We start from the raw sequence: 14,512 nt of genomic DNA on the forward strand, positions 1-14,512 counted from the left end.
CAGCTCAATTTGTTTATCATGCTTATAATAACAGTCTATAAATTCATAGTGCATATTGCACATTTTATTTATTTATTTTTGTTAATATTGCATATTTTATATATCGTCGTTTTTTTAAATTCGATTACGTCATTCCCAGTGCTTCATGGGCAGTGTAGTTCATTGGCTCATAAAAGACGCTACGTACACAGTCTTGTGCCTTTATCTTCTTCTTCGATTGTCAAATGCTGAGTTTCTTTAAACCAATATTTGAAATAGTATTCGTCTCATAAATGGGTAGTTTGGTTCAAGGCTTAAAACGTATTATTGAGGAGTTTTTAGAGAAAATAAATGGGATACTTCCAGAATATGAAAAAGTGGGCGGCGAGTGTTGCGTTCACGACATGTGCGCGCACGCGCATTCGAAGAATATTCTGGACAAATGACAAGAATCCGTGGAAACGTCTTCCGGCTGCTTGTTGCAAGATTTACATTGCCTGTCATTCATTGTTAAATCTGAGTAAAGCATATTTTTAATGTGAATATTTGCAATGCAGGCTCTCACACCTCACGTGTACTGGGCACAGCGGCATGGGGAGATATACCTGCGAGTGGAGATCAGTGATGCACAGGTAAGAAAAACTTGCTTTGGGACAATTATAACAGGCAATGTGTTTTTATCTTCTTTTCGCATTTATTGCATATAATATGTATGGAAATCCAGGTTCTAGATTATAGAAATAATAAAACAGGATGGCGTTATGTTGATATTCTTTTGAATAAGAGCACCTTCTGTAGATCTGATGACAGGGCTTGCATCAAGCCTAGATCTCAGAGAATAAAGATGAAGATTACGGAAAGGGAGATCAGGACTTGATCCTAGTGGACCACTAGCCATCTGGCCCAGTTACAATGGCAGGACATGTTTTATTTACAATTCAGTTTCTGACACAGGAGAAGCTACTTCCCCCTCATTGCTTTCTCAGGGCTGGATAAAGCATGCATGTTTGACCTGTCCTATCATTAAGGTAATGAGAGAGAATAGCATTTTGCAACTGAGAGCTCTGGAACAAAGGTGGTATTGCTGTGGTGTACTAATAGGGTTGCTATGACGTCCCTTTATGCAAATAAATGTGTGTATGTTACATGTTAGAAAGCTATTACATTGTTTTGTCTTAGTATGTCTCCATATAACTAAGAACAGCAAAATAAAAGTATAACATTTGCCAAAATAGACATACTCTTTTTAATTGGCCAGAATTAACACAAGCCCCAAAAATCAGTGGTTCTCAACCTTTTTTACTCTAATTGGCCACAACATTTTTCAAAGGTACCATGACTTTTCCAGTTGATTGTTATTTATTGTATAATAATAAAAAAAATCTACCTGATAAAATTAAAGCTTGGCATAACTAGAAAAATGCATATTTATAAAAAATGCCAATGGAATTATAAAATTACACTTTTTCAAAAAAAAAAAAAAAAAAAAAGATGAGGGGTGAATTTTAATTTTTAGTAGTTTTAGCTTATTTTAGCTCCTGGTTGAGAACCACGTCTATAAACATTAGTACCGAAGAGGATCTTATTGGAACCTCAATTATTAACAGCAGAGTTCCCCAGATCAAGGAAAACTTGCAATACCAGACCTGTAAAATATAAAAATCAGTATGATTATGTCAGTCTCCTGGTTGAGAGTCATTTGTACACCAAGTGCAAACGTTTAAATCTGTTCTTTTAAAATATTGTAATCACTATAGTTTTCCAGTAATTATGAGCGGCTGGAAAATTCATGGAAAGTCAATAATCAGAAAGTGTGGGAGGCCTGAAATGCATCCTTTCCAGTCTTCAGTGTCACATGATCCTTCAGAAATCATTTTAATATGCTGATTTGCTACTCAGTTATTATCAATGTTGAAAACAGTTGTGTCGCTTAATATTTTTTTGGAACCTGTGATACTTTTTTCAGGATTCATTTATGAATACAGTGTTAAAAATAATATAATTTATTCAAAATATAAATCTTTTCTAACATTATAAATCTTTACTGTCACTTTTTATCAAATTAACACATCCATGCTGAATAAAAGTATTAATTTCTTTCAAAAAAAAAAAAGAAAGAAAAAAAAAATACTAACCCAAAACCTTTGAATGGTAGTGTATATTGTTACAAAAGAGTTCTATTTTAAATAAATGCTGATATATTTTTTTAACTTTTTATTCATCAAACAATCCTGAAAAAGTATCACAGGTTATAAAATAATATTAAGCAGCACAGCTGTTTCCAACATTAATAATAAATCAGCATATTAGAATGATTTCTGAAGGATCATGTGACACTGAAGACTGGAGTAATGATGCTGAAAATTCAGATTTGATCACAAGAATAAATTATAATATTTAAAGTATATTAAAATAGAAAACCATAATTTTAAATTGTAATAATATTACACAATATTATTGTTTTTTCTGTATTTATTATGAAACAAATGCAGCCTTAATGAGAGACTTTGTTCAAAAACATTAAAAATAGTAATCTTTCCAAACTTTTGACTGGTAGTGTATATATTAAAAATGAAAAATAAGAAAAATTTTATATTTATATATAAAATATTCATATTCATACACACACACACACACACACACACACACACATATATATATATATATATATATATATATATATATATATATATATATATATATATATATATATATATATATATATATGAAGAGTTTCATTGCAAAACAAAAACTCCGTTTTTAACATTCTTGTTGAAACATGTTTATTATTATGTTATGTTATTATTTTGTTTTATGGTGCTACTTAGCTGTATTTTTTAAGTTATGAAGGTTTAAATCAAAACAAACCAACTGCAGTTGAATTGCTATTAATTGAAATGCACAACCAAAAAACAAGATTTTTTCACCCTACATAATAATTATACACAGAACACACACATATATTACATGTAACATGTAACACGATTACTCACGATTCATTGTTGAACAGCCCTGTGAATGTATTTATATTATGCAAACCATTCAATACTGATACATAATTATTATTTTATAACTACATATTAAAATATGTTTGATGCATGGTGCATTTGAAGGCATTGTACTGGTATAACAGGCAGTGGGAGGAGGAGCTTGAAACTTCTCACTTCTTCTTTTTTTTCTTATCACAGAATCTCAATATTGGTGTAGAAGAGAACATCCTTCACTTCAGAGGTACATATCACAACAAACCATCAGCTGGAAACTCTTTCTGTTCAGTTGTGTGACTTCTGTTTATTCTGCTCTTTTCGAGGTCAAGGGCATGGAGCGAAGGGAGAAAATGAATACGAATTCAGCTTGGAATTCCTAAAACCGGTTAAGCCTGAGGTAACAGCCATCTTCATTTAGACTGTAGTGAGAAAGTGCAAAAAAAAAAAAACAGTGCAGTGAAGATTTGCCTTGGTTTATGTTGGAACCACATGAAAATGTTTGTGTGCACAGGTGAAGCACAAATCCACCCAGCGGCAGGTGAATATCACGGTAAAGAAGCAGGAGCACGTCTGGTGGGACCGCCTCACTAAGCAGGAGAGGAAGCCACTGTTTCTAGCACCCGATTTTGACCGCTGGCTGGATGAGTCAGATGCAGAAATGGAGCTCAGAGAGAAGGTAAAGAGGTTTACTATTAACCAAAAGTGTCAATTATTTAAGTTCTACTTGAGGAGCTTTACTGAATTTGATGTGTTAAACTTGTGTTTTCTGTTCACAGGAAGAGAAAATAAATAAAGTCAGCATTGAGTCAAGGGTTCGTAAGGACCGTGAGTATATTTTTAATTCTACAAGTGTAAAGTAAACACATTGGGTCAGCTTACCAAATAATAACCGTGCATTCATGACTCCTTTTTATGCAGCTTATCTCGGCTTGAAAAAAGGTTTTCTTTTTATGTACAACTTGGTCCAGTTCCTTGGTTATTCCTGGATCTTTGTCAACATGACTGTACGTCTGTTCATTCTTGGGCAAGGTTAGTCTCTTTTTTTAGTTTTATTTTGCAAGCAGATTAAAGATGCATTTCTGTTTGTCACTGTCAGGAAATGCATTTCATTTGAATTTTTCTGAGAAGGCCTGCAGGTCTGTTATGCAAATGTCTGTATATACTGTATGTATATATAGAAAGAGCATCACATTGCAAAACAAGTGATACATAGTCAGTTCCACAAAATGCAGTTTGTTTGGTTAGTGCAAAGCGGTTCCTGAAGTGTGAAAACCATCTCGGAGTTCAGTATGGTCCTTACTGTTTTTTGTCAACCCAACAGATTCTTTCTACGATACATTTCATACCATTGCTGATGTGATGTACTTCTGTCAGATGCTGGCAATAATGGAAGTTCTCAATCCTGCTGTGGGGTTGGTTAAGACTGGAGTCATACCTGCTTTCATTCAGGTATGCCTGGTGCATGCCATGCTTTAAAGGGTTAGTTCACCCAAAAATGAAAATCTCACCCTCATGACGTTCCAAACCTTCGTTTCATCTTAGGAACACAAATGAAGATATTTTTGATGAAATCCAAGAGTTTTTTTTTTTTATCCCCAAAAGAAAGCAATGTAACTACCGTCATTCAAGGTCCAGGAAAGTACTAAAGACATTGTTAAAATATTCATTGTGACTACAGTGGTTCAACCTTTATGTATTAAGTGACGAGAATACTTTTTTTGCGCAAAAAACAAAACAAAAATAATGACTTTATTCAACAAATTCTTCTCCACTTTGTCAGACTAGTAGTGAATGCAGTTCGGTGCTTCCGTGTATCAGTATTGGCCGGCTCCTGCGTCAGCATCACAAGCATGCGCAGTGCTCCTCACGTGAACAGCCTCGACCAATACTGAGCTGGCGTTCGGATGTAAAAACTACGTCAACTGCGTATGAGTCTGACAGGGAAGAGAATTCTCGTCACTTCATAACATTAAGGTTGAACCACTGTAGTCACGTTGACTATTTTAAAGATATCTCTAGTACTTTTCTGGACCTTGAATGATGGTAATTGCGTTGCTTTTTATTGGGGATAAAAAAAAAAACCTCTTGGATTTCATCAAAAATATCTTAATTTGTGTTCTGAAGAAGTCTTACGGGTTTGGTACGACATGAGGGTGAGTAATTAATGACAGAAATTTCATTTTTGGGTGAAATAACCCTTTAAGAGCCAGTTAATTGCACTTAATTTTACACCGTTTTGAATATTAACTTTCATGACCGTGAGAAGCATTTAAATTTCTCTCTTTAAAGGTGATGGGGAGGAACTTCATCCTTTTTGTCATATTTGGTAGCTTAGAGGATATGCAGAACAAGCCAGTGGTCTTCTTTGTCTTCTATCTGTGGAGTACGATTGAGATATTCAGGTAATTATATGAATTATTTAAATTAGCATGTTACATGTGTGATCTTATTGAATCATGTTTAATAAGAGCAGTTTCTGCTAGTAGTGAGGAGTTGTAGGAGTTGGTGCCATGGTGTCCTTATCTGCAGGATATCCTCTTCTGTGTATTGTAGGCCAGATGTTGCTAATATTTCAACTCCCTATAGGCAGTCTTTAGATTGTTAAAGTAAAGTAAATTAGAACTTAAATCAGTTTCAGAATACAAACTCTATTAGAAAGACGTTTACCGGTATATCCTTTTTGAGCTGCCTTGGTATTTAAGGCAAATGGTTTTAGTTTGGTCTTTGCTCTTTCAGAAGTGATGACGTGTGTGTGTGTGGTTTCTGTACAGCCCACAGTGTTTCTACACTTCTTCTGGTGTTGCGATAAAACAAGTAGTTTTCTTCCTGTGGGCTCACACAACACATCACTACGAGACACACATCCGTGTACCAGTAGTAAAATGTCGCAGTCACTACATCGAAATGGATTTTGAAGCAATGCAACTAGTTCATATGACAACATATAAATGAGAATACATATCTGCAGCAGTTTTGAATGTTATAAATTCAGCCTTCGTGAACATAAGAGACTTCTTTCAAAAACATTAAAATAATTTTACCAAATCCAAACAGTAATGTATATTGAGCCCTTAAGCTTGGTTCTCCAAGCAACCTTTGTTGGATAAAAATGAATATATCTAATCCTACTTTTGTAAAAATGACCCATAGGTATCCTTTCTACATGCTGGCCTGCATTGATACTGAATGGAAGTTGTTGACTTGGTTGAGATACACCATATGGATGCCGCTGTACCCTCTTGGAGTTCTAGCTGAAGGTATGTGTATCTGTAGACTAGCCCCTATCATAAAGACAAATCATGATGGTTTGTTCATGAGATGGAGAGAACTGACCGCTTTTCTTACGTTGTGATCAGCTGTGGCAGTTATCCAGTCCATCCCAATCTTTGACGAAACCAAACTCCTCAGTATTCCTCTGCCTAAAGCTATTGGCATCTCTCTCAGCTTTTCCTACATCCTGCAGCTCTACCTGGTGCTCATGTTTCTGGGTAAGGTCCACAAAATATGTACTACAAATGAAACTAGGGTTCTCACAACATTTGACCGATGTATTTCCATCACTTGCCCTATTGCTTGTGATTACTACAGTTTGAAGAGGATTGTTAAAAATCATTTCATAGCTAGAATTGTAGAGCTAAGCATAAATTGCAATTACATTTTCATAACATTGTATTAAATTGTTTGCAATTTCAGGCCTCTTCATCAACTTCCGCCACCTCTACAAGCAGAGGAGGAGACGGTTTCGCACAAAAAAGAGGAAAGCCAACTGAGGGGAAGAGGACGCCACATGCTTCATTCTCCTCCTGTATCCCTCTTTTCTTCGATTTCATTTGCTGCCTCCATTTTCTCTCTTTATATTTGCCCTGTGTCACAGAGAAGTCATTACTGAGGCAAAACTATCTCTCTTCTTTCAGCCACCAACTCAAGTGCATTTACTTTCTTCATACTGAAATATTAAAGGTGAGCATGACTTAGCCGTAGAGGATGTAAATGATTCTAAAGCACTAGAGAGGGAAACAGATCTTACCAAGATAATTCTAACCAGGACCATGAAGGTATTTATACATTTCATCTATATGCAGTATGTTTGAAGTGTAGTGGTTTGTGTGTTTGTTGTAGCTTAGATGTGTGACCGGCTTACTAGACTGAAACAGAAGCAACATTTTATCTTCCTGTCATTCCCTGAGATGTGTTGTAATAGTCATTTCTCTGGCACAAAGTACCGCTAACAACAAGACAGACCATGAACCTCAGGGAAAACCTTGTAAAACATTCAAGTCACATGGAAAGAGCCAATTCAGTGTCATTAGATGTGTGATCTGGACATGAATGTGTAAATGCAACTGAAAACGTTTAATTAAATTTCAGTGAATCAAAATATCGATTTTCAGATGACTATCATTAAGCATAAACTAGACAGTTTTCTATTAGTCAATGTTAGAAAAAAAAATATTTACACAAACAGTTACTGGCCTGAAAATAGATTCCAAAGCCTCTAAATGCATTTTCTTGGAAAACTGAATGTTTTTCTTTCCTCAAATTGAGTGCTCAACATCATAAGGTTTCCTCTTGTTTTATACCCATCATCAAAACAGCAAACCCAACCTTTGCGGCACTACTAAAACATTTAAAATGCCACATTTGTGTGATCCTGATACAGTAACCCATTTTCCTTGGATGAACATTACACACTGAGCAGAGTTTTTAGATAAAGGTACATTCCTTTATAACTGATCTGGTAGTTGTCCATTGAGTATTGTTCCTCCATCCTCTATATTCTCTCGGCTCCTCCTCCCCCTGAGAAATCAGTGAGCATGGGGGTGATGTTATGTTCGAAGGCCGCATATTTAGAGTCTCCACTACTGGCTAGTTTAAGCTGCTGGGCAGCATGTGACAACTGGAAGGCGGCATCAGGGTGGGCGGAGTCAGGCAGCAGAGTGCACTCTCTTTCCAGAAGTTCAGCCACACTCTTCAGAAGCTCCCAGAAACCAAAGGCGAGAGCAGCCTTCCGAAGACGGTTCAATTCCTGCAATGTTGAAAATATAAATGTCACACAAAAAAGTATTTTAATTAAAAGGGTCATATATCAGCCCATGATATTAAATTATATTTATATATATTATTTAAAAATATGTATTTTAAGTAAAAGGGTCATATATCAGTCATATATCCCATGATACTCTTAATTTTTTATATTTATATATTATACTTTCAATTTATATATAAAAACAAATCATAATTATTATATATATACACACACACATATACCCACCTTATAGAATGTTTGTGTTTTTTCTGGCAATTTCCTTGCATTACGGAGAATTTTCTGTACATCTGTCTGTAAGTGTGATTATTAAAAACTTTAGTTATGATGACATTTAATCAGTGTCCTGTCAGATATTGTAGTGTTTGGATGTATACCTGCAGTCCACTGGCTTTAATCCAGACAGTAACATTCTGAGCATAGCTTCTCTTGTTTTTCGGCTGTATGGGAAAAGGACTTTTGCTGTCATCTTCACCATAGGGATTTTCAGCTGCATCTGTATGTCACGCAAACAAAGAATCATAGTGAATAGTCATTTATACCGTTGGCCAGTAAGCAAAACCTTATGCAAAACAATGAGCAAATGTTTTTTATCTGTATGAGATCACCTCTAGTCTCAAAAGGAAGCAAAGCATGTGAGAGGAAAATAAATATTTAATCATGCAAATGTGTGGTTCTACCGTTATCCCTGATCCTTGTGTGTTTACCTGCAGGTTTCCTAACTGAACTCTGTAAACTGTCTAGGTTATATCTTTTGTTTCAGTGTTTTAATTATTAACTACTTGCACACACTGCATAATGCAATACAATGCAGTTCATTTTTATTTCATTTTAACTGGCCTATTAAGTGTGGCTTTTACATAAAAACACTGAGCAAAAACTTACTACCTGAGGCAGGTCCAAGCTGTGATATTCTGCCCAACCAGGGCAGCGGCTCTGAGCCAAACTCAAAGAGTGACATCATTAGATTGGACTTCTTCTTACTGTCTGCCTGGGAATAAAGCATTCCGAACCAGTCTGGCCTGGAAAATGTAATTATAGACAAGGAAAACTTCAGAATAACTAGATCATTTATTTCAAATATGTTGGTATTGAAAATAAATTCCTCTCATCTGACAGTGCAATTTACTAAAAGCAAGTTTAAAAAAAAGTTGGAATGCTTATGAAAAGGCAGAGGCGTATTTTTGTATTGCTCCTCACCCTAGTTGTACAAGTGCCACCATGCCCTCCACCTTTAGGCTGCCATGTAGAAGAACGCAGAAGTTTGGGCTTTTGCCAGCCATCTGATTTGTGGAGGTCTCTTCCTCTGTCTCATCAGAGGTCCCTGTACCCATCTCATCCCCCTCTGTCAATCAAAAGAACATATCTATATCTATATATATCAAGGGGGAAGTAAGATGCCTTTAAACTATATAGAGCAGATATCTCCAAACTCGGTCCTGGAGGGCCGCTGTCCTGCAGAGTTTAGCTCCAACCAGCTCCAACACACCTGCTTGAAAGTTTCCTGTATGCCTAGTGAGACCTTGATTAGCTGGTTCAGGTCTGTTTAATTGGGGTTGGAGCTAAACTTTGCAAGACATCGGCACTCCAGGACCGGGTTTGGAGACCTCTGATATAGAGGATACGCACGTGACGCCATGACGAGTGGCAGCATTGGTTTTCAGCGTGAATGCTGCAAAAAACACGCAAACGCATCTAAAATGGGAAAGAGCTGTTCGACTGACTGCACAGATAGATTTGACAAGAAATCAGGTATATTTTTTACAGACTGCTGAAAGCTACAGAAAAGAGAAGCAAATGCATTGCTGCAATTCACAGAAACAACTGGACTCCAGGCACTGAAACGTGGATTTGCATTTATTATTTTGTGCCAATATGTTGAAGTTCGAGGTAAAATCATACCCTATATATTGAATTGTTATATATTGTATTGACAACTCATCAATTAAATATTCACCGTCTTATATTCTGCATAATTGGATGTTTTTAAATGAACACTGACAAAAACTATAGGGCTGGAGGATATATATAACATTAATGTAAGTGATCCCCCAGATTTAGACCTACCTATATTGTATTTATATAAAACATTCACAGGCTTTATGTATTTCCCCAGCGTTGAAATCAAGGACATGTCAGGAAACACAATTCCTGGCTGCATGTCAGTATCCATGGATCACTGGATCTTTGGCAAGTTGAGAGGACCACTATATCAAGTCCAACCTTTAGTTTAAACTGATAATCGTTTCTTTTACTCGCATTATCGCCGTTTCCCCTATTAAATCCAGTCATGGAGCAGGCTCTTTTGCCACTCAGTCTGGCTGAGGGGGGCGTGTTCTGGTGGTAAAGTGACGTCAATGCATACCCTCCATTTAAAATAAGTTAAAACCACTAAAAATTAAGATTTTTTCAGTTTTTAAAAAAAAAAAAAAAAACTAGATATACAAGAAAAATTGACCTGGAAAAGTCGTGGAAAAATTTATTAAATCTTAAGTCATGAAAATGTTTTATAATTAATGTAAAATATTTTATTGGGTATAAATTGCTATTTGTGAGTAAAATAGTAATAAGTAAAATAATCACAAACAACGAGAAGTCAAATTCATTAGTAATAAAAAGTGCAAATGATGAAGAACATTCAGTTATGGAAACTTGTTAATCATTAATCATTTTAATTATACTGACCTTTGTTCACAGCAATGGGCAGGACCAAGTGCCTGGATAAAACTGGAGGGCTGGAGATGTCTCCAATCTCAATAAAACCCACAATCTCCAAGTCTATATATATAACACAACAAGGTAACATAACTATTATGTGCAATTTCTTCAGATTTCCTTATTATCTAGAATCTCAACAACAAATAAAAATATCATTTATTTATTTACATTTATTGTGTGCTAAACACCTTAAACATAATATTATATACAGTAAACCTGCTAACATAAAATACTTTAGTGATTATTCATGAGAAAATGGCATTTAAAAACAAAACTTGAATAATTAAGTGCTTGCTTACATTACAACAGAACATGATTATTTCATTAGATTGTCTGCTCGTACCTGTTTGCACTGTTTTGGGCAAGGGATCCACTTCCTCATCTATAATCACTGGCTCTGGCCTGGGAAAAACCTGCACATCAGAGGTCAGGTTCCCACAGCGCAGCACCGCATGGAAGGGAGAGTACGCCTGGTCAATCAGCTTACTGCCAACACAAACATGCAGTGATGCTGTTAATCACAAAATGTAGCCTAAACAACAATATGCACTTAATAAAAAAATTAACTTAGTAGTATTTATGCACAAAGTAAAAACATTACTCACCCAAACATAGACTGGACACTTTTAAGGCAAAGGGGTCCCTCCATAGTGTATATCTGACCCTCTCCACCATTCAAATTAATCAGCTGCTCTAAATTATCCATACCATCCGTAGCTTGGAGCTTCAGGGGACATAAAAACAACATAATATATTATTTCATTACTATCGTTTTAAATATATTGTAAGATGACTAAATTTAATAAAACTTTAAAATTAAAATGTAAATTATAAAAATAAAAACTAATTAAAAATATTAAAAGGTAGGGTAGGCAATGTTTTTCATAAACACTTTTTTGTTATACTGGTTAAAACGCTCTTCACATCCTGACAGCGATCAATAATAGAAGTGGTCTAAATATGAAATGTACATATATATTGTGCGGTGGAAGTCTCAGGAATGTCTCAAAAAATGTTCGTCCAATCATTGCATTTGGTCCGAATGCAATGATAGGGTGTCCTACCAACATGTCAACTTGTTATTTTCATCTTCAAACCAAAATTGGGTCTTCGTTTTCGACTACCTCTGGAAGTGGTTGAAAGTGGACAAGCTCAAAACGGTTTAGACCCAGTTTACACCTGTATTGGGCGTCATCCACTTGTGATCTGATTGACCAAAATGCATCTTAATCCCAGGTGTAAACGGGGCCTAAGCTGTTTACGTTCATTATTATTGCAATGTTATGTGCTTTGAGACATGAGGTGTCTCATGACACTTTGAAGACTCTGCTCTGGATGTGTGCGTTCATGTTTTTCGGAGGAGGCGTGGCTTTGGAGAGTGCTCTAAAAGGAGGGGGTGGGATCTTATGATTTCAAATCTAGCTTGCTATTGGTAGCCTCTCTGAACTTACCTACCCTACCTTTAATAAAAACTATAATAGTTTCTCAATGACACTAAAATAACACTGGTAAGGACACAGTGAAAACAGACTGATGTACCTCCTCTGCATTGGCAATGCACATGATATAGAGTTTGGAAGGGAATGGGAAAGGAAGTGGGAATTTCTTGTCCTCCACACGTTGTTTCACTGTTTGTAGGGAGTGACGCAAAGATCCACGACCAATGCCCAGTGCACCATCAGTAACCAGCACCACCTACAGGACACCAGAAAAACAACATAAACACTGATCAACAACATAAATACAGTTAAAACAACAAATTTAGCATTATATTTAAAATATATTGTCAGTAGAAAAATTAAATGGGACAATTACTCTACTGTATATTAAAAAACTGAATATGTTTAATGTTTAGACACCATTCTAATGCGGTTATGTGTACCACCACCATGATACTCTACCAACCAATATAAAGCATCATTCCCATCCATTTACTTAACAGATCAACTGGTACAGAGCTGAGACATCTGGTCCCATAAAATGAACTACTTTAATCAGTACATATATTGCCATTGGCAGCTATTTTAAAAATGTACAGGACAATTATATCCTCAACTTTTTTTGTATATACTGCACTGTATTGTACATTACATAAAATATTTTACATAACACTGTGTATTTCATACTGTATTTATTATGGTCATAATTGTTATTCCAATATGTACACTAGTGGTCAGTGTACACTAGTTTGTAGTTTTGATGAATAGAAAGTTTAAAAGAACACCATCTTTATTTTGCTTTTTGTTTTTTAATCTTGCTACCTATACACTTTTGAATGACAGTGTATCATGGTTTCCACAAAAATATGTTTGTTTGTAAAAATGTTTCAACATTGATAATAGTTAGAAATGTTTCTTGAGCACAAAGTCAGCATATTACAATGATTTGATTTCTGAAAGATCGTTTGACACCGATGACAGGAGAGTAATGATGCTGAAAATTCAGCTTTGCCATCTCAGGAATGATATTTTAAAACATATTAAAATACAAACAGTTATTTTAAATGTTAATATTACTGTTTTAACTTTATTTTTAATCAAATAAATGCAGCCTTGGTGTACATATGAGACTTCTTTAAAACACTGAAAAAAAATATTATTGCAAACTTTTAACTGACAGGGTATATGCATGATTCACATATTGCATTTTCTATAATATATGGTATTTTTTAATAATTTGATGGGGTTTTTTTTGTTTGTTTGTTTGTTTTACCTGGCATGGGCAAGAGGTTCCCCACTCCTGCTGTACTATATTACTAACACCTTGTAATGCAGCCTCCAGGCAGGTTTTATCATAGTCTTCAAGGTTGTTCAAGGCTTCCTGCAAAGCATTGAATGAGAGATATCAATAAGACCTATCAGATCATTAGGGCTCTGATGATGATATTTTATGAGGACAGCATGACACCATGTCTGGTTTTACCTGCAGAGTATTGTAGTCTCTGGTGAATGGCACCAGAAGCTCCCAGAGCGATGAGAAGGCGACAAATGAAGTGAACTCCATCCTGTAGTTTGTGGCCATGTGTTCAAACAGCATGGTCAGTCCATGAACTGCCAGGTTCTTTCTCTGAAACTCTTCACTGCCCTCCACTGACACCGGTCGTGTCATGGACAGCGACGAGTCCATAAGAACCACAGTGGGCATGTTTGCAAACTCTTCTCTTTACACTTTGATAAACAGCTATGAATGAACGCTTGAGATATCGGTGTAAAACCTGTTATGGTTACACTTAACAGCTTAAACCAGACTAAGATGACGCTGATTTAGCAAGTCCCCCAGCTTACAGTATCTAAAACCCCTCTAAAAACAGCCAACAGAGGCGCCTTACAAGGCTGGGAGACCAACTAAGATACTTTTTAAAATAATGTTCCTGTGTAACAGAGCAACCAAAGAAAATAAAGTCTGTTGAGTGTTACTGCGTCCAGCCAAACGTTCGCAGTTTAAATATAACAGGAAAAAACATCAAATGATCATAAAAGCCATATATCGTTCATATTTCCGAGTACAGCTCGTAGGTATGCATAACAATTTTTGCATATTTCAATAAAATGTTACAATTTTACCCATCGCTAAAAATCCATCTTCATAACCAAGTGTGCACCGTGAAAAGCGGACCGTCTGGAAACAAAAGAAACCTGCCAACTCGTTCCTAGTAAAGAACGCGCGCGAGAAAGGGATTTTAAAAGTTGTATCCTAAAATAAACTCTCCCAGAATAAAGAAGAAAAAATAACTAAAAGTTCAAGAGATAGCCTATACAAAAATCTACAAATCTAGGATCATGCA

At 35.8% G+C, this 14,512-nt stretch overlaps 2 protein-coding genes across 3 annotated transcripts; one reads left to right on the plus strand and one right to left on the minus strand.

The window, feature by feature from the left end:
* The first annotated feature begins 362 nt into the window (after positions 1-362).
* hacd3 (3-hydroxyacyl-CoA dehydratase 3) lies at positions 363-7,742 on the plus strand. Its single transcript, XM_067390317.1, has 11 exons — positions 363-611; positions 3,168-3,210; positions 3,290-3,363; positions 3,478-3,642; positions 3,743-3,791; positions 3,885-3,995; positions 4,288-4,415; positions 5,256-5,368; positions 6,117-6,223; positions 6,323-6,454; positions 6,660-7,742. Exons 1-11 carry the CDS (start codon positions 531-533, stop codon positions 6,734-6,736), a joined length of 1,080 nt encoding a protein of 359 aa, XP_067246418.1. The 5' UTR covers positions 363-530; the 3' UTR covers positions 6,737-7,742.
* ints14 (integrator complex subunit 14) lies at positions 7,738-14,333 on the minus strand. Of its 2 annotated transcripts, none has more exons than XM_067390315.1 (11): positions 13,651-14,333; positions 13,441-13,548; positions 12,268-12,423; positions 11,334-11,452; positions 11,072-11,214; positions 10,696-10,788; positions 9,211-9,355; positions 8,899-9,032; positions 8,388-8,506; positions 8,239-8,304; positions 7,738-7,992 (listed from the first exon to the last, which is right to left on the minus strand). In XM_067390315.1, the coding sequence occupies exons 1-11, from the start codon at positions 13,870-13,872 to the stop codon at positions 7,738-7,740; spliced, it is 1,560 nt and encodes a 519-aa protein (XP_067246416.1). In that variant the 5' UTR covers positions 13,873-14,333. The 2 variants fall into 2 exon arrangements, with proteins under 2 accessions (XP_067246416.1, XP_067246415.1); XM_067390314.1 differs by having other exon boundaries at positions 8,896-9,032.
* Positions 14,334-14,512: the final 179 nt, after the last annotated feature.

Source organism: Chanodichthys erythropterus, chromosome 7, assembly GCF_024489055.1.
Source record: "Chanodichthys erythropterus isolate Z2021 chromosome 7, ASM2448905v1, whole genome shotgun sequence".
Classification (NCBI taxonomy): domain Eukaryota; kingdom Metazoa; phylum Chordata; class Actinopteri; order Cypriniformes; family Xenocyprididae; genus Chanodichthys; species Chanodichthys erythropterus.